Consider the following 20774-nt stretch of genomic DNA (forward strand, 5'->3'; position numbering starts at 1 on the left):
GAAAAAAAATAAGGCATGGTAAGGGGAAATGGGTTTAATATATATACAACATGGTGTAATTATATTGAAGTGTAATGCAATTACGTAATTACACTACTTGTAAATATAATTACACTGCTTGATTCTCACAGTTAACACGTTAATTTAATCTGTACGTTAACTTTAACTTTCCCCTACCCGAGTGAGCATGACTTTGGCTATTTTGGAATATTGATTGAATAGGTCTTAGAGGTGAAATATTATGGTGTTGCTCATTGCATTTTTGTGATGTTCAAGTATTCTTGGTTTGACAATAATCACAGGGTTAGAGTGGCGATCCAAAACATGGTTTGGGATACGATTCAAATCAAGACTAAAGATCAATGAACTCTAGCATCATAGGCAAAACATGGTGTATATGTGCCGTATTCTTCGGCATCAAATGATTTGAAACTTTGGTGGATGGTAGTAAAGGCAAATATTTACTTTTTAGCCATAAGTTGACTCTTGACCAATTTAGTACCGACAAGTATGCTAATTTAATCTCAATTCAATTTTAAATTTAGTGTCTAGTTTAGATAATCAATTGAGAATCAACACCATCTACTAACTACTCGCGGATTCAACACCCTATTTACCTTAAGAAGTTAAGTTACCTTAGGAATACAAGTTTTATCTTGATCTTTGATTGACAATTTGGCGCAAATCACTTACTAACAACTGAAGTGTGACCGAAAGTCGAAAGAGATGTGATGGTGCAGCAGCGCGAGATCAACAATGGCGCATAGATGTTGACATGTGGTGGTGTAGAGGTGTGAGAGAGATGATGAAGAGGAGGGAAAATTATAATTGAGGGAAATTTACATAAATTTGTCGACTGGTGTCGTAAAAGCCGTCGGTATGACAAATAATAATAATAATAATAATAATAATAATAGCAATAATTAATATATATATATATATATATTAAATTACGGCGATGCTCATAACACCTAGCTAGCATCCATCATTTATGGCTAGCACAGTAGCACTACTATGGTATGCAATCTCATTGTGGTGAAAGTTCTAAGTGTTTTGATGAAAAAAAAGTTTATTAAGAAGTAATTTAGAAAGTGTAAGTTTTTTTTTTTCTTTGAAGACTAAGATACCCACGTGCAAATGTTTGTGTCACGGTTAGATTAGACGAAAGAAGGCCGCAACTAATGCAAGAACAAAAATAAGCTAGTTGGAAGGCTCCATCAGATTGATATGCATTCAACTTCTATGATGCAGACAAATAACACGTCCTCAAGTATTATTTTGTGGGGCTTATCACCTTTTTGCATCCTTCCAATTATGTGATAACGACCCGATAGTGTACTATTAATACATGATAATCTAATTATCGCTATCAGCATAATTACAAAAAGTCACTGCGTATTTTCCTCCTTTCGAGTCACACAATAAACATCTTTTGTATTTTATCTTGTTTAAAAATAATGTGTCTTTATCAATTTTATATCCAAATATGTCGGTTGGTTGTTTATTGATTTCACATGTTTTGGGCTGGCCATTGGAGAGTTATTGGGCTTGAAGCTGATGCTATTGGATTGGCTTACTTGCGGATGGATGGGCTAAATTTGATGGGCTGGATGGAACCTTCAAGGCCCGCGCATTTTTTATTGATATTGATAGCATGAAAGATTTAAAGGAGTGTTAATCTTATGGGTTATTTTTATAATTATTTACATCGTCTTGCTCTCTCGAAATGTCTTCTACACATTATTTGGGGTTTCTTCATTCATGATAAAAAGAAAAAAAGAAAGAAAGAAAACGTTTAGAAGCAACTGTGTTTTTTGTTATGTTTATCACATTGATGTACATCGGTTAGTTTTGAGAGTACTGTATTGTTGATTGTGTCTGTAATCTATCGTAAACAACTTATATTATTTGTTTTTTTTGTTGATTTGGTAATAAACATGTTTGGTTCAGGATTATAGAGTCTTGATTTATCATTTGTGACATATCCAAACACATAAAAATAGACCAAAACATATGTATCAAGTAAATGGTGTTATTCACGATCTATTGAAGCAAAGGCGGACTCTCTCTCGGTTAGGTTTTGAATTGCATGATTTTTAATTTACTAGGTTTTGTCTATGAAGCCTTATTAATGGTTTTATTCACGATTTTAAAGCAAGTGTATGGACCCAATTACTAGATTGCTTATAACCAACGAAATAAGTTAACCTTATCCATTGTGGGATCCTTTTACGTTACCCTTTAAAAAACTTATTGGATCCAATTAGTAATATATAATATGACCCAATCTATGATATACACATACCACATGGACCTTTCGTGCACTTTATTCTTTTTTTTTTTTTAAGTTAAAAGAGTGTTTAATGTTCATAGTATTCCTACTGATTAACTGAAGGGGCATCTATAACTGGGGTCTTTTTTGAAATTGTCTCGGTGACTGTTGATAAGATTGTTTTGGTAGTTTCTTTAGTTGAAGAATAGTTAAAACCATTCCTTCCAAGTAGGTAGGAGTCGGTAGAGGTTTAGTACCAAAAGCCACCTATAGTGACCACAGATTCGACATCTGAACCAGATACATAATTAAAGTAAGAAACAAGTGCTGTATATATTAAAAACAGTTTTAATAAAACATATTGAAATGGGTAGATATGGATTTTAGTTATGTATAATATTGTAAAGTTTAATCAGGTATATAATATCATATTGAAATTAATGTTTTTCTCAAAATCAAACACAAATAATTTATGTTTTCACAATGACATTGCCACCTAAATGTAATGTGAATTTGGATTACTCCTGGTGATAATGTATAAATATTACAATTTACATTTGATCTTAAAAGTAAACAAATTGCCCACTGCATGTATGAAAAACTAGATGGGCTTGACAGAATGAACATATAATAATAATGCACCAAAAATAACAAAAAGAACAAAAAATGTTGACCTGCATATGAGGCTTGTACCACAGGGTACAATCCTTGAAAAATCTTGATTCAAATTTCTATATGTTTTATGGTTCTTGGTGACCATTGTTTTCAGATTTTGCATCTGATGTCTCTTTTCCCTGTGACATAACAGTCACATGTAATCCTTATTATGTTTGCAATAATGATAGATTCACAATAGTATTTAAAGATACGAACCTTGTTTCGTTCACGCCAACCTAGTCCAAATGAAAGTATGCCTGGCTTTTTTGTTGTGTTGTTGTCTTTCACAGACTCGGGACGAATGGTTCTACACAGGATTAACAACTTATGTTAGTCAACGTAGGAGTCAAAGATGCAACAATGTATGTATGCAAATACAAACGTTTATAAATAAACATACAAGTTTAGATATAAGTTTTGGTAAAAGGTACATATAAGTTTAGATATAAACGGGCGGGTAAGGTGAGTTGAATAATGGGCCAAAATAAGTGTGAATTAAAACAGGCAATATCTTGTACGGGTCAAAACCAATCCAGTCAGATTGGGTTAACCCGAAACTTCTGTTACCCTGTTTTCATAAATAACTAGTGTGTTATAAGGTTGAAAACTTCCAACACGACCCAAACATGACACGAGGATAATCAGGTTTTTGGTTCGTATGCTCGGTTCGGCTTGTTTAACCTGTTTGGTTAATAATCAAGTCGACCCACCAACCTGTTTAGTTACACAGGCTGACCCCCTAGCCCGTTCCCCAATAACCCACTTTTTACTACCCACCAACTTGATTAGCACGTTTATAATGGCCCATATCGAATTAAACACGAAAATATTTGGCACAACTCACCAATTTTATTAATCAAGAAAATAACTCAAAACTTGATCAATTTTACATTAACCCTTGCATGAATTCTTTGGGGTTATATAGAGGCTCGATTATAATTAGAGTAAAACACAAACTCCTATTTATCTATTAAATAGAATTCCATCTCTATCGAATAAATAAAATAGATAATTATCTCTAATTGCAATAATTAATGCGATCGATCCATTAGCTCGAACCGGCCCCACCTTCCCAACCCATAACTCGGTTCGGGAATTAACTCCAACAGTTTACACCTTGGTTATCACAAGCCAACCCGTTTAGCATATTTAAATAAATGGGTTAAACAGGTCGTGTTGGGGCCACGTGATTTTATGTCTTCATATATTTTGGATGTAATAATGTCGGAACTGCCCCCAAAAGTTAATTCATTAAAAGAAATGCTTATAAGAGAGCATTGTTAATGACATGAAAATCAATCATGTTTGAAATCCAAAATATTGAAAATAAAAAAATGCACGTACGCTGGCATTGCTTGTGCTTTAACTTGGCCAGAATCATATTGCAATGTCGCCTCTAACATGGATTCCGCCATTACAGCTCTTTTCTCCATCTGAGCAAGTGAACTAATGGATTGCTCATACTTCTCCTGCATATAACATATTCCTAACTTTCAGGAAATATCAAATAACATAATCTCATAAAATTCTTCCTCGTAAGGAAAGTTCATGTTGAGTACTTAAAGCTGCGAAAGCATATAAGACAAAACGATCAACAAATATGAGAAAGGAAATATCAAATACCTATATCATCTTTGTTCATACAATGGAAAAGTTGTAAATAATCAGAACATCTTAATCTTCTTTGTAACTATAATTAATGGTTTAAAAAGTACCTCAAGCACACGAACTAAATATCTCTGAGCCGCTGCGTTTCGCTCTGCAAATCTACGAGCATCTTCTGCGACTTTCTGTTCTTGCTCAACTCGCATTAGTACCTGTAATAAAAAAATGCAGTTACCTGTTTTTTAAATGTTAAAATACATATTAATACCAGGAAAACAATAAAAAGAAAATTGTATTTGAACCTCAAGCATTGCTTTTTACTGTTCTTTCTTATCATCAAGAAGTTGTTGCAGCTCATATGCCTCGTGTTCCAAATCATCAATCTGCGTTATGTTAACAAATCTTGGATCAATTTCTCATATTATTAACCTATTTTGCCACATATACATAAAAAAGAAATGTTTAATATATATTTTGAGAGAATACCTTCGTAAACAATTCGCGCCTATTATCTTGTTGGGCCAACTCCATAAGTGCTGTTTCCAACTCCTCAGCTCTAGAAAGGCAATACCCTTTGTTATAAAATGTCATCGACGCTTTTGCTTATTTCATCTTGAATATAAATGCAAAAATAAAAATTAAGTATTGAAGCTTACCTAATTGTAGCTGATCTTTTGTCCTCCAGCATTGAGCACAACTGGGCCTTCAACCAGATAACCTGTACATTTAACCTATTAAATACCGCAAAACTATATAAATATGATAAGGGTTAACAGTTCACCAAAATGTAACTTACTTTCACCTTTTTGGTAAATTTATGCTAGGAAAAATTGTTTTCATTTCCATTGTAGATTTGTAGGTAACATAGTTTCATTTTTTTTTTACCATAGTATGTAAGTAACCTTCAATAGCAGGTAAAACTGTAGTTTATTGATGGTGTAGTGGTGCCATGTCAGCGTTTTACCTGCTATAGAAGATAACTTACATGCAATAGAAATAAATATTGTTTGGTCATTTTATGCAAGAAGAATGTAGTTTTTTATGCAAGGAAAAATTGTTTTGATTTACATTAAGTAAATATAGATTCAGTTTTTTACCATAGTATGTAACCTTCAACAGCAGGTAAAATTATAGTTTTTTTATGATGTGGCGGTGTGCCATGCCAGCATTTTACCTGCTATAGAAGGTACTTGATACAATTGTAAAAGACTGAAACTATGTTACTAACAATGCTAATCAAAACAATTTTTCTTTACATACAATGAATAAAAACTGGGACGACCTTCAAACTGTTTTACTCATTTGACCGGTTTACCTGTTTAGTTAAACGTTTTACCTTAACCCGTTTGACCTGTTACAGATATAAACATAACCCAAATCGACCCGGTTTAAATATTGTAGTTTTAAAACTTACCTGATCTTGAAGATCTGGAAGAGAGTCCATTTCCGAATTGACATTTTCCATATTAAAAGATTTATCCCGTTTAACAGGAGACATCAAATCCATGCTATCTTTATCGTTAAACCCTTGTTTTATACTAAGTTCACGCACAATTGGCTCACGTTCTTTCTTAAAAGTGTAAAGTTTATTAGCCAGCCCTTTGGAACTTTTCCTTAAATTATCTCCTTTTGTTCTTTCTTGAACTGCTGCTATGACATCTGGTCTATGTTTTTGCCTAAGTTGTTGTAATGTGTCTTCTGTAACATAGGAGAAACTTATGCAAGCAGTTACAACTAGATTGCTGCTATCAAAAGTTGAACCAACAAGTGATTGTAATAAAGTTATAGCATCTCCAGCATCCATGGTTGATCCTACGTCCGGACCTACAACAAGTTGCATATTAGTTACTAATAATAATAATCACCCGTGATAGCCTAATGATACAAAATGAAAAGAAGTTTCAAATTAAAATGTAAAGGAATATGGGTACCATAAAGCTCCATTAAAGCTAGTGCAGTTCGCAATAACATTGCACGGTTTCCTTCAAATAAAATCACATCCCAGACACGAAGAACTGAAGGTATAAAAGACAACTAATTGTTATTGCTAAAGGATCCGTCTTTAAGGCCTATAAACAAACCGAACATTCAGTTAACAGTTTGTGAACTGTTCGGGGGGAGTTCGTGTATTTAATAAATGGACGAATATGAACAAAACATGTTGTTCAGTTAGTTGAACGAACAAACATGAACACATGTCTCGTTCCTTCATATGTGTTTGTGAACGTTCATTTACGTTCGTCTATGTTCATTTATTCAATACAGACGAACAAGAACAAAATATTTTGTTCATTTAGTTAAACGAATGAACATGAACACATGTCCCATTCAGTCATTTATGTTTCTGAACGTACTTTTGTTTTAATTCGTTTGTATTCGTTCATTTATGTTTGCTACTTTACATTTGTCTAAATTCGTACACTTATGTTCGTTAATATAATCATTCAAAGTTTTTTTTTTGGCTCATTACGACCCAGTCTAGTTTTAATAACTTTCTAGGCCCCACACATTGTTCTTCACTATACTTTAATTAATTATAGCTCAGTTATGTCCATTCATCTATGTTCAGTGACGTTCGTTTTACTTTTGTGAACCATTTGTTTATGTTGTTAACAAACAAATATAAACGACCACTAGCATGCTCGTTTCTTAACGGACGAACATGAACAAGAAAACGTGTTCACTTAATCGTTTGCATGCCTAGAGAATAAACAAAAAAGCCTCACCGCTTTCCCATGGAATCATATTTACAAATATGGAAAGAAACCACGGTCCACAGATCCATCCCATCTCGACTCCCATAAGATCAAAATGAGCAACTATAGAACAAGAACCACATAGATGAGATACTGCATGTGATAAATTAGTTAGTAAACAGGATTATTAAAAACTAGCAGTAGAGAAAACCTAGATTAGGGTATCTTTCACGCATCAAATCTTCAAAAACAAGTTGGTCCACCTGAATAAACAAACAATATGAAGATGATATTATCTTCCCCTTCAGATTCTCAACAAAATTTGGTAATGTTCTCGATAAAACATTTAAAATATAAGAATAATAGAAAAATATACCTGGGATTCTATCATGTCTGTTGTAAAGTATCCATCATAGTAATTATCGATCATTCCCACCAAAGTCCTGAAAAGATTCCAATTAAAGTAATATGCCAAGGGGTTTATTAATGATGCTAAAAAAAGTAGTTTTGGTGACATGTTAGTATAAGAAGTTTAAATCATATGATCTTACTGTAAATTGTTAGTTTTGTAGGAAAATGGCATGTTAGCTCATGTACACTACTATAGTATACATTCCCACTTGTAAAGATATTTAGATCACATGATCTTACCAACTTACCATAATTATGTCACGGACTCACGGAAAAACCATGATGAAACCGCCACAATGTGTATGTATTTAGAAGCTATCTATCGTGAACTCTATCACTCGTTTTGGTGTATGAATGTTGACAGCAAAGAGCTTGCTCAAATAGTAGCAGTATTTATGTAGAAGCCAACTAAGACAACTTTAAATATCTTAGCTGTTGTAAAAGTGGGAATGAAAAAAAGAAAAAAAGCCCCTATATAATCAAGTATTTACTAAAACAGAACGGTGTGCCAGATTAACATATTTTAAAACTATAATGGAAGATCACGAGTCAATACGTACCAGAAGGCATTTTCTTCAGGCATCATTAACAGCAGCATTGCAGCAAAAAAATTCATTGCCTACACAGATTATTTATAAAAAATGACCTTCCAATCAGAATACAGATTACAAGAAAACGAATTGGTTATTAACCACATATCAAAAGCATATTACTTGGTGAAAGGTATGTTCAAAACTTCAAATCGAAAAATTCTCATAAACCATATGACTAATCATTTGTAGTACTAATTTCATAGGTGGCACGGATTATAGCATTGGTCAATAAATAAACTGTCAAAGAGTACAATAAGATAATCAATCAGGTACATCAGAAGTTTAATCAGCAGGTTACCTGACAATAGCCAACATCAGGGTTATGACGAGCATAAGCTATAAGTAACCGCCTTAAAGAGCTCCTACCTTCCTCATTTAATGCAGGATGACCAGGAAACGTTCGTGGTAAATCCTGTTTTAGGTTAAGAAAAAAAAAAGGATTACTTTCACACATAAAAAGATAGCCACTTATAAAAGAACATGAATATTAATGACCTTTTCAATCTGCTTTTTAGTTTTTTCTGGAACATGAGGTCTTTCGACTTTTTCCCCTGGTTTAGTGAGATCCGTATCACTTGCATCCAACAAACTCTGGTAGTAACTCTCCACCCTTCGTGCTTTCACCCCGACAAAAGCTTGCCATGCCTGAAACAATAAAATATTTCATGTAATAAGATATTAATATGCTAAAGTGTAATACAATTGATGAGGTGCAATCGAGTACCTCTCCTCTAAGATCTCGCGGCACGCCCCCACGAACAAGTGACTCCAATTCTTTCCAAGGAAACAAGGACTCAACTTCATCACTCGACTCTGTTGAATTTGGTTGCTCGTTATCATTTGACTCCTCATTAGAATCCTCACCGGTGGGTCCCCCCTCATGAATTGTATGAAGTTGTTTTTCATGATCATTTTTTGGCTCATGTTTAACACGTCGACACATCATATTCTCAATGTTGCTAAGGGACAATCTGACTTCCGCCCAATTCTCCACCACGGGCTTCTTAACTTTTGGTGTTTCTGAGGCCACTTTTTCAGGAGCATTATCTGTTTGATTATCATCATTTCTTGGTGTATCATCACTTGCAACGTTAACATTTTCCTCTTCAACTGATTCCGGTATATGTTTGGTTTCATTTGCTGTTACATCAGCATCAGCTTTAACGACATCTTCCTCAATAGATGAGTTTGTTTGACCAAGTTCTTCTTGCTGCTGAAGAAAGACCCTCCATTTTGTTGACCTTTCTTTTTCCTCACTCTGAAATATGAATGGAATGAACTTGAATGCCACGATTATACGAATAACTAAACCTATACATATACATCAATATATCAACCAATACTCATTTGGTTGATGATATCCGAGACAAGTTTTTACAGGTTAAACAGACTGAATATATGCATCATTTCACCAATGTAAGTTTTCTATCTTATTTGTCTAATGGATCCCAATCTGTGTATTTTGTAGCACGTTTAGAATCGTGTTATGCAATAAACATTCACACACTAATAATAAGACAATATTACATTATTACCTTATAGATGCGATTAAACTCGTTGAATGTCTCAAGGTACTGAGGTCTAACAGTAAATCCATATGCATCCCTGTCAATTCATTCACAAGTACTTAAACAAAAAAGTTCCTAATTCCATTACTAAAACTAATAATGCAGCATCGAATACTAGCAATCAGCCACTGAGATTATACCTGAAATCGGCGCGTAATGTTCGCTTACTCAGCAAGGATAACAACATAGTTCATAAAGTTTACCAACTCTATTTCCCATAACAATATTTCGGCTTCATAGTTCATACCATGACTACAAAGCTGATGATCATATCACATACACAAAATCCACTGCAGATTCGAATAATTCCAACTAAATCATCAAACTAATCCAGTTCATACAAAAAACTCAAAAGTCTTCATAATGCCACTAGGGGTGCAATAAACGAGCCGAGCCTTATCGAGTCAAAGCCTCAAATAAAGCTTGTTTAGTTATCAAGCCTGAGCTAGAGCCTTGTAACGGAAGATTGTTAAGACTCGTCGAGCCAAGCCCGAGCAAATAAAGCTTTTGGACTTTTATGTATTAATTTCACACTACACAGCCAAGCTCGGGCAATTCTTTGGCTGTTTAAGGTACTAAAGACCTTAACAAGCTCGAGCAATTCTATGTAGTGTGAAATTAATACATAAAACACCAAAAAGAGTTAAAACTTAAAAATACACCAGGCTCGATGAGTCTTAACGATCTTCCCATACAAGGCTCGAGCCCAGGCTTGATAACTAAACCAACTTTATTTAAAAGGTTTTCTCAAAAAAATAAAAATCTTATTAAATACACATTAAATTTATATAAACAAGTCGAGCTCAAGCTTGAACACGTGCGAGCTTTTGAAAAAAGAGCTCGGCTCGTTTACACCCCTAAATTATGCCATTATATCTGAAATCTGAGGCATGAAATCACCTTTTGGCGCCAAAAATGGGAAAAACCCTAGCATAATCAAGCTAACGATCCAAATTTTGCAGTACCAGAGAATAAATAACCCTAATTCTCGATTGAAACGTGATAGATCCGTTTTACGTAATGAATTCGATATCGTCAGAAAGAAAGAAACAAATTAACGAAAATTTCTGGCCTTAATTTGTCTACCAACTATAATATAATTTGATTGAAACTTAACGGAATTGTGTACACGTGTCACCGAAGATACATACAATACAACGAGTATATAATATGCATAGGTTTGAGAAATTGTAATCGGAAGATTAGCGTTACGTATTTGAGCGTAATTCGCGGGGAATCCTGTGGTTGGTTTCTTTGTTTGAATTCTCATCACCATGGCGGGAGGAAGGAATGTAAATGTTAGTGGTTTTAATCCATCATTTACTATTAATTACTTTAATTCCTCTTGATTTTGATGTCTAACCGGTTTCGTTAGAAATTGTAAGATTAGCGTTACCTCTTTGTTTTAGTCCGCAAGACTCTATGACGACGCTCTGACTAAAAGTTCCAATTCCGTCACTAATAATGTGGGTGTGGTTAACAAAATAGATGTCTCGTATTATTCTCTAAACTAATTCAAATAGACAAACTTTATATTAATGAAAAAATTTTAAAACCATGACCTAATGATCTAGTGGTATGGTGTCTACCTTTTCAAAATGAAGGTGGTGGATTCAAATCTTTGCAAGTGTAAGACTGGGTTGATTCTGATGGAAATTAACTTGCTGTTAAAAAAAATGAAAATTTTTAACAATTGACGCACCCTGCCAATTGATCTCACGGGCTGAAAACCAGTTGGCCAGACGAACAGATTTTCTTATTTTGTAAACCAGTTGGTTCTTTTTTATCTGATCAATTAGCTCGTAACCAATAGACTAGCACAATGAAGCGCTTAACTGATCAAACAGGTCGTTCAGTTTTCAAAACATTGATTTCAGCATAATAGGCTGCCTTTATTTATATTTTATTTTATACAATCTCTTTATAATGTTCCTTTAATTCCTTGAAAAGTCCAGACCAAACTTGTTTTCAAGATATAAATTCTTAACAAGCTTGTCAAGCTTCTTGGCCCGAGCCATACTTAGCTCGAGCTCCTTCATGAGCCTTCTGGGCCGCTGGTTAACATATCAAGGTTTCTTGAACCTAGTACTTATAAGTTGCTAGCATGACTATCGCATAAGGGGTTAGCCTCAATTTGTACAAGGTAAAACCAAAATTTTACACAACAAAACAAAAACAACATTTGAATATCGATAGTATGTGATCTATGCCAATAACAAACTACGGTTCAATTAATGTTGTAACAGAAAAACATCTCATAACGTCAGACACAAATTGTACAGAGTACATAAGATCAGTCCTGTTTGGTGTTAGAAAGTCTAGCACGGTGTTTGAGTTCTGCTCGTTTCCACTTCACGATAAGGTGGCATAAAGAAAAAAGTGTGTTCACCTACAAACAGAAAGTGTGTTTTTAGCTAAGTGTACTTTATTTGACCCGTTTGAGATAAACACAACCCGTATAACATATTGACCTGATTAAAGAATTGCCACTATCAAAAATGAAAAGAAAATAAAACACTAACCAGAATTATGGTTGCAAAAACAAGAAGAGGACCAGACCAGAGCACCGAGAGGAAGACTCCATGGCGGTCAAAATAATTTTGACCCGCAAAGCTTTTCCAGTTATTACTCAACACAGTGTTTAGCCTTTCAGCAAGATACACACCAGCCACTGCACCGATATAAGTCAATATAATCAATTCAATATAACCATCATTGATGTTTGGATATAAAGTCAAAGTTTGATACTTTAATTTAAGTGTCATTCCATTTACACAAACTAAAAATTTTTAAAGCTGTTTGCTTCGTCCTATAAATTATGCCAAAAAAAATTACTTCTGAGACATATCGGGTTAGTTGAAACTTTAAGCTAAAAGCCTAAAAGTCACCTATTTGTCATCATTACAGATGTTGATGGTGTTGTCAAGACTGACGGGTAATATAGGCATTTGGCCAATAAACAATTTCCTCAACCTATAATATATCAAATATCAACTCGCATTCTCTAGATGAATAACCCAATCAGTTACCAAACGTGGTTTTCTTGTTAATGTTCATTCATTAAGAATATGAAGGTGTTCATGTTCGTTTATGTATAAACGAATGGTTCACGAACACAAACAAACAAATGTAGTGAACAGAGATGAAGAATCTAACCCAACATAACTGAACAAACACCAATTAAAAGTAAACGTGTATATCAAATTATCAGGGCCGGCCATGGCCTATGGCAGAGAGGTCGACGACAGCCATAGGCCCGACTACCCGTTAGGCCCGAAATTTTTTTTTAAAAAAAAATTATATGTATTTTTATGAAAAACTATATGTATACTTAATGTTTAAACTCAATTACATAACAACTTGGTCTAGTGGTAAAGAGACATGACTACCAACTAAAAGGTTGTGGGTTCTACTCTCATTTGAAACATTTTTAAGCCTATTTTTATACATTAGTTTTTTATACAACCCAAATTATAACCAAGGAAGCCAATTAAAAAATTAAATTGTTATACAGGCCCAAAATATTTTTCGCCTTCAGCCTAAATTTTTTTTTCAATTTTCGGAGCCGGCCCTGCAAATTATCGATCCGTCGGGCCTAAAAGTTTAACAGAACTAGAGTAAATTGCAATGGGTGATATTTTAATTTAATAAAACCATACCAAATTGTAATGCACCAAACAATGTAAATGAATACATAAACGATTAAACCTAAAACAAATGTAAATTAACAAACATAACAAACGTAAATGAACATAAACAAACATTCACGAACGAGACATCCGTTCATGTTCAAGAGATGATAAACTTACATGATAGAAGAAACACGTACATCTGAAAGTTGATATTCTTTCTCGAGGTGAAAATTATTATTAGCACCATAAAGTGAAACGACAATAAGCCCATTAACCAAGGTTCCTGAAAAATAATTTTCAAAACTTACAATCAGCTTTCGAAGATAGATTAAATAAATCTTATCTCTAATCTTGAAACTTAAATGGTACTTAGTGACCTTCCAATCAATGGCATGAAAGAAGCCAATGAAGATATCCATAGCTGGTTGCATTCCAACTCGAAGCTCAGAAGAAATTTTCTCAACAATTTCTTGCATTTGATCCAGATGGTCATTCATTGCGGTCTTAAGTTCATCCATGATTCAGTTTTCTCTCAATTCACTGCACCGGATCTTGAATGTTTGCTGCAGTAATAATAACATAGCATCAGCAATCAAAACAATTTTTTACTAATTCAGATTTATGGAAGACATAAATAACAACAAATTTATGTAAACACCAACTTCTTTAATCAAAATTTACTTTGGCTTATTCATAACTTTAAAGGTAATCCACATAAAATGAAATGCAGGCCTCCTTTAGCACATATAGAATATATAAATAACATCTGTTTTGTGTCAAATGTGACTCTATATGTTACATACTTATATCTAGGGTTGTAAACAGACCAAACTGTTCATGAGCTGTTTGGTGGGAAGTCCGTTTATGTTCGTTGACTTTGTTCGTGTAATAAACGAACAAACATGAACAAGGAATTTCGTTTGACTAACTAAACGCACGAACACAAACAAAGGTCATGTTCGTTCAATTGTGTTCATGAATGTTCGATAATGTATTCGTTTACGCTCGTTTATGTTCGTAAATGTTTGTTCATTAAAGGTTTTTAATGTTATTCTTTATTTTTTTAATTACTTTTCTAATCTTACATATAGATTTAAGCAATTTTATTAACTGTAAAACAAAAATACATGAGCAATATGTAATAATTTATTTATATGTGAAATTAACATGTGAATACGCACGTTAGAACAAATACCAACACAAGCTTGGCAGCCGGATCGAACCGTTGACACCGACCATTTTCGGTTAGCCAAATTAAATAAAACATTTTCAGTTGGTTTCATTTACAGCCGTAATTATATCAGAATAGGTATTCCAGAGATCGAAAACCTAAAAAACTTAGAAGCTATTTATATCTTCAATTACACAGTACAAGCAATTAAACTCTCAACAGAAGTCAAAGTCAAATTCAGATCCGTCTAACGGATCGGAGATTACAATTACAAATTAATTTATTTAAGACGGTGCTGTAAACTGTGAATCACATATCAAATTGTTGGAATCTAAACACAAAATCACAATATTACTAAGAGAGAGAGAGAGAGAGTAAGTGATTGATTACAGCGTACAGATCGCCGATCCACGAGATCGCCGATTGTGCAGTGATTTGGTTTTAAGATTTGAAAGCAAGCTCGACCTTGTTCTAGAAACTCGTTACTAGAGAGTTAAAAGGGGTTGGGTTTTATCGCCCAAGCTCGAGCTTGAGAGGGATGGAGTTCGGCTCATTTTAAGTTTTTTACTTTTTCTTTTTAAAGCCTGGGTTTCGGTTTGGGTTTGGTTCGTGTATTGTTTATTAATTAATTAAACGGGTGCCCGTGTGATGCAGCAGAAAATACAGACATTGATAATCATGTTATAGATTCATGGGTTCTCGTTGTTTCGTTTGTAACCGTGAAACCATTAATGTCAACCTAAACATTGTTAATTGTTTGGTTTTATTGGGTTTCAATTTTCAACGGGCTAGTTTCAGTTTTCGGTGACTAAAAACCATTACTCATGGTTTAATTTAAAACCATCAAAACCGAACGTCAAACGCCTATACGTAAAATTTTGTTTTTTTAACTAAAAACATACTATGACAATATCATACTCAAATTAAAGAGAATTAAATGCTCGTTTTTATGGTGCGTTTTTTTTAAATATTAACGCACGAAAAAGTTATGACCGTTTAAAAATCGTGGGGTATTTGGGTTAAAAGAGAAATTATAAATAATAGATGGTTAAAAGATGAAGGGCCAAAATTATAACTATTTTTTAAATTTACAAAATTTGATTAAAGTTAGAAAGGGTTTGGTTGTAACTTTTTTGGAAAGAAAATGAAAGACACATGAGATTAAAGACTAAAATGACCATTTTGCTCTTATTTTAGGGTGTACCATATGCTTGAAAATTTGAAAACTCTTAAAATATTTGCCCATCAATCATACGGTTTGTATTACCTTTTTCCTCATATCATACAACTTTTATGACTATCAAAATGACTCATATGACAACTTTTTGTGTTACTATACAGCATTTATGATGATATAGGTTGTGTGCTGGTGTACGAATAGCATATCAGTTGTGTTTGTATATCGGTGGCGCTGCATGATATGCATATTTTGATTTTACATTTAATTTTGAGAAAACCAATAAATAAAAGTATTCCCACTTTAAAAAAAATATAGAAAAAAGGACCTTTGTATGCCCTAACTTTCATGTCATTTGAAAAGTAAAATAAATAAAGCATTGTAGTTGGGATAAAAATCAATTAAAAGTTATAATTGACACTGCTATCATTGTTAATATATAATACTATAAACTCGTTGGAGATGATTATTAAAATCTAATTTACTAATGTTTGATAACATGGCACGGTAAAAATTTTATTGTGATAAAGTCGAAAATTAAATTTTAACAATGTTTGATCCACCCTAATAATGTGATGTGTATTTAAATTTCATAACCTGCCTTGTTACCGGTTTGGACTCGTTTTAGCATTTGTAAAAGCTTCAACAAGTGAAAACCCCCATTAGTAGATGATGTGAGCTAGAGCCACGAGAAATACACTACGTTGGGTAAGTCGGGTGAATATTAACATGTATGTTATGTGTAAAATGTAGTTGTCAAATTGAATCGTTAAACGTTCTCAAACAAGACTCAACTAACTCATTCAGATAAGCTAGTTAAACGGATTAACTAGTAAAAACTTGTGGTTGGGCCACACATAATAAAAGTAATTATAACTAAAGTATAATAACTTTTACAAATATCAACACTTGCATAAAAGTGTCAATTAAAATCAAATGGTTTCAACTCCCGTATAAAACAGAGTTGAAGAACACAATAACCATTGCATATTGTGTCAATAATATTACATGCACAATTTGTTAGGTGCCTACACTACACCTCCTTTAATAGAGAAACTTGAACTAATATTCATCAAACAATGATCGAGATAAACAACGACAACCGTAATATCATCATGAAAATGTCTCCTCACCCCTCTTTCGATTTTCATCAAATCCGAATATCGCATTTCGCGTTTCCTTGCAGCTACTTGAAGCGCCGCTTTCACTAGTCTTTTTGCAATCCCCTGCAAACACAAAGAAAATGGGTTAGAGTTGGTTCTAAATGGGCCTGGGTTGTAAATAGGCCGATTCATGTTGCTCGTTTAGTAAATTGTGTGTTGAAGAAATGGGTTGACGGGCCAGCCCGTTTGAAATTAGAATTAGACTAGAAGAATAAAAAGAATATAAGTTCAACTCACCAACCCATTTACAACCCGATCACGATCCATTCACATGAACAACCGGTTTACACCCTACCACCCCGTTTATAGCATTAAGATAAACATATTAAATGGATCAAGTGTGCTTTGGTTAAATTGGACATAATGTGTATAACTCCTAAATCACTTTATTTAAAAAGTAATTTATCACTTAAGTATATAACTTCGTAACCATACTAATCAGACTAGTTATTTATAAAAAAATTAAAAAAAAAAGTGAAATTATTTAGCCATCGATAGTTATTTTTCCAAAATTCCCCCCTAAACATGTACAACCTTCTAAATAATAATCTTATTAACAAACTAAATATAGTTGAAATATATAACTTCATAATCATATTAATAAGACTAGTTATATACAAAGAAAAAATGTGAAATTATTTACAAAATTAAATATTCGTTCCGACCTGATACCTAACCCGCCCATTTTGCCACCTTTGGTTTCTTATCATTATTTTAGAAAATACTATGAACTTACATTACGAGGGTAACTATGAACAATATTAACGGCTTCCTCGTTGCTAATATGCTCCCATAACCCATCGGATGCAAATATAAGAAACTCATCTTGTGGGTTAATTTCATGTATAGAGACTGAAGGTTGGGGACTAAGGATTTGCTTCGAAAACGGCTTTGAGACCCGAAACTTTCGCAAAAGTGGCTCTCGGTTGAACTCGGGACTCTTCAAATATGCATCCCCTATTGATCTCGAAACCTAAAAACTCAAAAATACAAATAAATCATTTCCATAATAAAGAACAATAATTATTGTTCATAAAAATATTCCAACAAAACCCGTTTTGATCCGCTACCCAACCCACCCATTTTGCAACCGCTAAGTAAATTTAATATATGATACCTGTATGAGGCCTTTAACGCGCCAAACGTTATGTTTCTTAACAACAATATTTGGATCCTCGGGATGCAAAGAACGAAGCTCGGCTCGTATATGTTCGTGGGTCACATTATGCTCTTCGGATAATTGAACGGCTGAGATTCGTCTACCATTTTTCTCCACCCTCCCCAAAACCACCCGTGAGTCCCCGCCATTTGCAATATATATTAGCCCGTTACAAATAACGCCCACTAGACAACACGTGCCCACCAAGGCAAGTTGTGGGCCCGAACGCCCTTGGTCTCTAACAAGCGATATAAACTCGTCCTCGGTTTTTAAGAAAGATTTTCTAATGACATCCGCGGACATTTGTTCATCTTGTGATACAAATTCTAAATCAAGAAAACAAAAATAATTAACAAATTATAACAAAACAAAACATAAATATAAAGAGCGTGTGACATAACATATCATAGCATAACATGAGTTAACGTACTCTTAAGATTGGAGAACAAGTTTTCGTTCACAAACCGTGATGCTTCGGGCCCACCATGACCATCATAGACCCCAACAAACGTCCCATAAAGCCCATCTATCAACTGGCCCGATTCGACTTGGCTTTGATCCTCCAACATATTGTTTGCTTGAATAGCGGCCATTGAGAACTCTCCGCTGACATGGCGATCCAAATCCTTGTACCGCAACCCATTTGTTGTTGCATCTTGTACCACTTCTAGCCCTCCTTTCCCACAAGGTTTAACCATATCTAAGTAACTATGACCCGAAATGAGTTTCGCTTATATATTATCCAAAATATTCATAAATAACAAACTATATATCCAAAAAGAGCGAGCACTTTATATTTAAGCCTGACAAAACAGGTGGGTCAGGTCACGGCAACAAGCCGTTTTAATTTGTTTTAAAAAAAGTTATTTTGGTTCTGGTTAAAAAAGGTTCGAACCAAAATGGGGTCGGATTTAATAACAAGATTTATCAAACTAAGACCAAGAATCTTGCTTATGTTCTAACCCAACAACCAAGATTCTTGAAAGTTGAAACTATATACTATATAGTACCCACAAAGATTAAACAACCTAGACAACATTAATGTCTAGAACTTCAAATGGGCCAAATGGACCAAATGGGTATGGGTAAAAATTTACGAAAACAATTTAATTTAACTCAAAAAGACAATTTAATTCAGAGAATATGGAGATGTGTTGTTGAAGTACAGACCATGAACCAGTTATATATGTAGTGTATCTAGAATTATTAACTATTTGTCCACTTTCATGAACATAGTGAGCTGTAAAACCCATAAAATAATATTATTTTGTGATAGGTGTGTTTATGGGTTAGATGAAAAAAACAAAGGTTTCGACAGATGATAGCTGTCGAATGGGATCTGTAAGATTATGGGAAGCTGGTGACATATGAGGTTTAGAGAACGGAGACAAACTGTAAACACTGTCTATGCGTCATGCATTACCTCTTATATTAGATTTTCATTCATTATCCATCCCTTAAACATACTCATTTTCTCTCTGATGTTACGTCCTTTCATAACTCATAAGCACCTTTAAAAAATATAATAATATCATTATTATATTGTATGTAGGGATGTTCATGAACCGAGCCCAGCAAGAGCAAGCTCGGGCTCAAGCTCGAACTTAAACGAGCCGGCTCGTTAAAATTGTTGATTTTTTGCAAAAAAAAAAATGTTTTTATTTAATTACAAATAATAAAAATAATAATAATAATAATAATACATAAAAATATTAAACTATAGCCTGTCAACTATAAAAAAGAAAACTTATATAATGAAACGGACAAGCACCAATGGAAGTTTGTACGTGCTAATTTGTTGATGTTTAACCAAACACAAAAACGAACACATATACTTGAACGAACATATTTTACCGTCTGTGTTGGCTTGTTAGAAAGTACCTTCGCAATAAACAAACATTAAGGAAAAATATATAATTATATAAACTATCTTGTTAAAAATTATAAAAGCTAGAGTATATGTGATAAAGATATCCTTATAAAAATATTGTTAAATAATGTATATTAATTATGTTATATAAGAGCATGTTTGGGATTGAGTTTGAAAAATGTTTATTGGCTTATTGATGTTTTCAAAAAGTCAATAAATTAAAATGTGTTTGGCAATCACAAAAATCTTTTGTATTTTAGTTTTTTGAAATGGTTAAAAAGCAGTTTTCCAAAAACCTCAAATCCTGGCTTTTCAAAATGACTTTTTAAAAAAGCCAATAAGCCGATAAGCATTTTTTAAACTCAATCCCAAACATGCTGCCATGTGTATTTATAAATAAGCAATTATAAGAAAACATTAGTTAAATAGTCAAAAGATCAATAGTTTAAAATTACATAAATAGTCTTTTATGGGTAAAAATAACAAAATGTTCCTGACTTAATAGAAAAGGTTTAACTTTAGTTAGTCTCATGACCTAATTTTGCTACAAAACATCATAAAGGATGTCCAACGTAACTATTAAAGATAAAGAATCAAGTATGCAAGTAGGTAGAACGATAAAATGGCGTTATGAGAATTAGAGATGCATAATGTTATTTAATGGTTTAGTGTTCGCTAACCGGATTGAGTTTCCATTGCATCAATAGGTATATGCATTGTTTTCAAAACAAATTAGATGATTGGTCTAAGATATAAATAAAAAAAAAATTGTTGAGAAGATTTTGTTATTTAATATTTCA

At 33.5% G+C, this 20774-nt stretch overlaps 4 protein-coding genes across 4 annotated transcripts; all 4 read right to left on the minus strand.

Moving 5' to 3' along the window:
* Window positions 1-4683: 4683 nt before the first annotated feature.
* Window positions 4684-7830, minus strand: LOC143611251 (putative GTPase-activating protein AN11010). The gene is made up of 9 exons (XM_077085500.1): window positions 7607-7830; window positions 7442-7493; window positions 7261-7353; window positions 6466-6549; window positions 5949-6358; window positions 5191-5252; window positions 5021-5090; window positions 4837-4917; window positions 4684-4746 (listed from the first exon to the last, which is right to left on the minus strand). Exons 1-8 carry the CDS (start codon window positions 7745-7747, stop codon window positions 4852-4854), a joined length of 978 nt encoding a protein of 325 aa, XP_076941615.1. The 5' UTR covers window positions 7748-7830; the 3' UTR covers window positions 4684-4746; window positions 4837-4851.
* Window positions 7831-8431: 601 nt separating this feature from the next.
* Window positions 8432-10177, minus strand: LOC143611252 (uncharacterized). The gene is made up of 3 exons (XM_077085501.1): window positions 9943-10177; window positions 9770-9839; window positions 8432-9492 (listed from the first exon to the last, which is right to left on the minus strand). The coding sequence occupies exons 1-3, from the start codon at window positions 9987-9989 to the stop codon at window positions 8806-8808; spliced, it is 804 nt and encodes a 267-aa protein (XP_076941616.1). The 5' UTR covers window positions 9990-10177; the 3' UTR covers window positions 8432-8805.
* Window positions 10178-11979: 1802 nt separating this feature from the next.
* Window positions 11980-14024, minus strand: LOC143611253 (uncharacterized). The gene is made up of 4 exons (XM_077085502.1): window positions 13812-14024; window positions 13612-13717; window positions 12325-12473; window positions 11980-12191 (listed from the first exon to the last, which is right to left on the minus strand). Exons 1-4 carry the CDS (start codon window positions 13950-13952, stop codon window positions 12096-12098), a joined length of 492 nt encoding a protein of 163 aa, XP_076941617.1. The 5' UTR covers window positions 13953-14024; the 3' UTR covers window positions 11980-12095.
* Window positions 14025-16810: 2786 nt separating this feature from the next.
* LOC143611248 (putative protein phosphatase 2C 38) lies at window positions 16811-19172 on the minus strand. Its single transcript, XM_077085499.1, has 4 exons — window positions 18535-19172; window positions 18063-18430; window positions 17682-17918; window positions 16811-17008 (listed from the first exon to the last, which is right to left on the minus strand). The coding sequence occupies exons 1-4, from the start codon at window positions 18800-18802 to the stop codon at window positions 16811-16813; spliced, it is 1071 nt and encodes a 356-aa protein (XP_076941614.1). The 5' UTR covers window positions 18803-19172.
* Between the last annotated feature and the right edge of the window lie 1602 nt (window positions 19173-20774).

Source organism: Bidens hawaiensis, unplaced genomic scaffold (assembly GCF_021521415.1).
Source record: "Bidens hawaiensis isolate Kalapana, Puna unplaced genomic scaffold, B.hawaiensis_p1.1 tig00030282_1, whole genome shotgun sequence".
In the NCBI taxonomy this organism is placed as follows: domain Eukaryota; kingdom Viridiplantae; phylum Streptophyta; class Magnoliopsida; order Asterales; family Asteraceae; genus Bidens; species Bidens hawaiensis.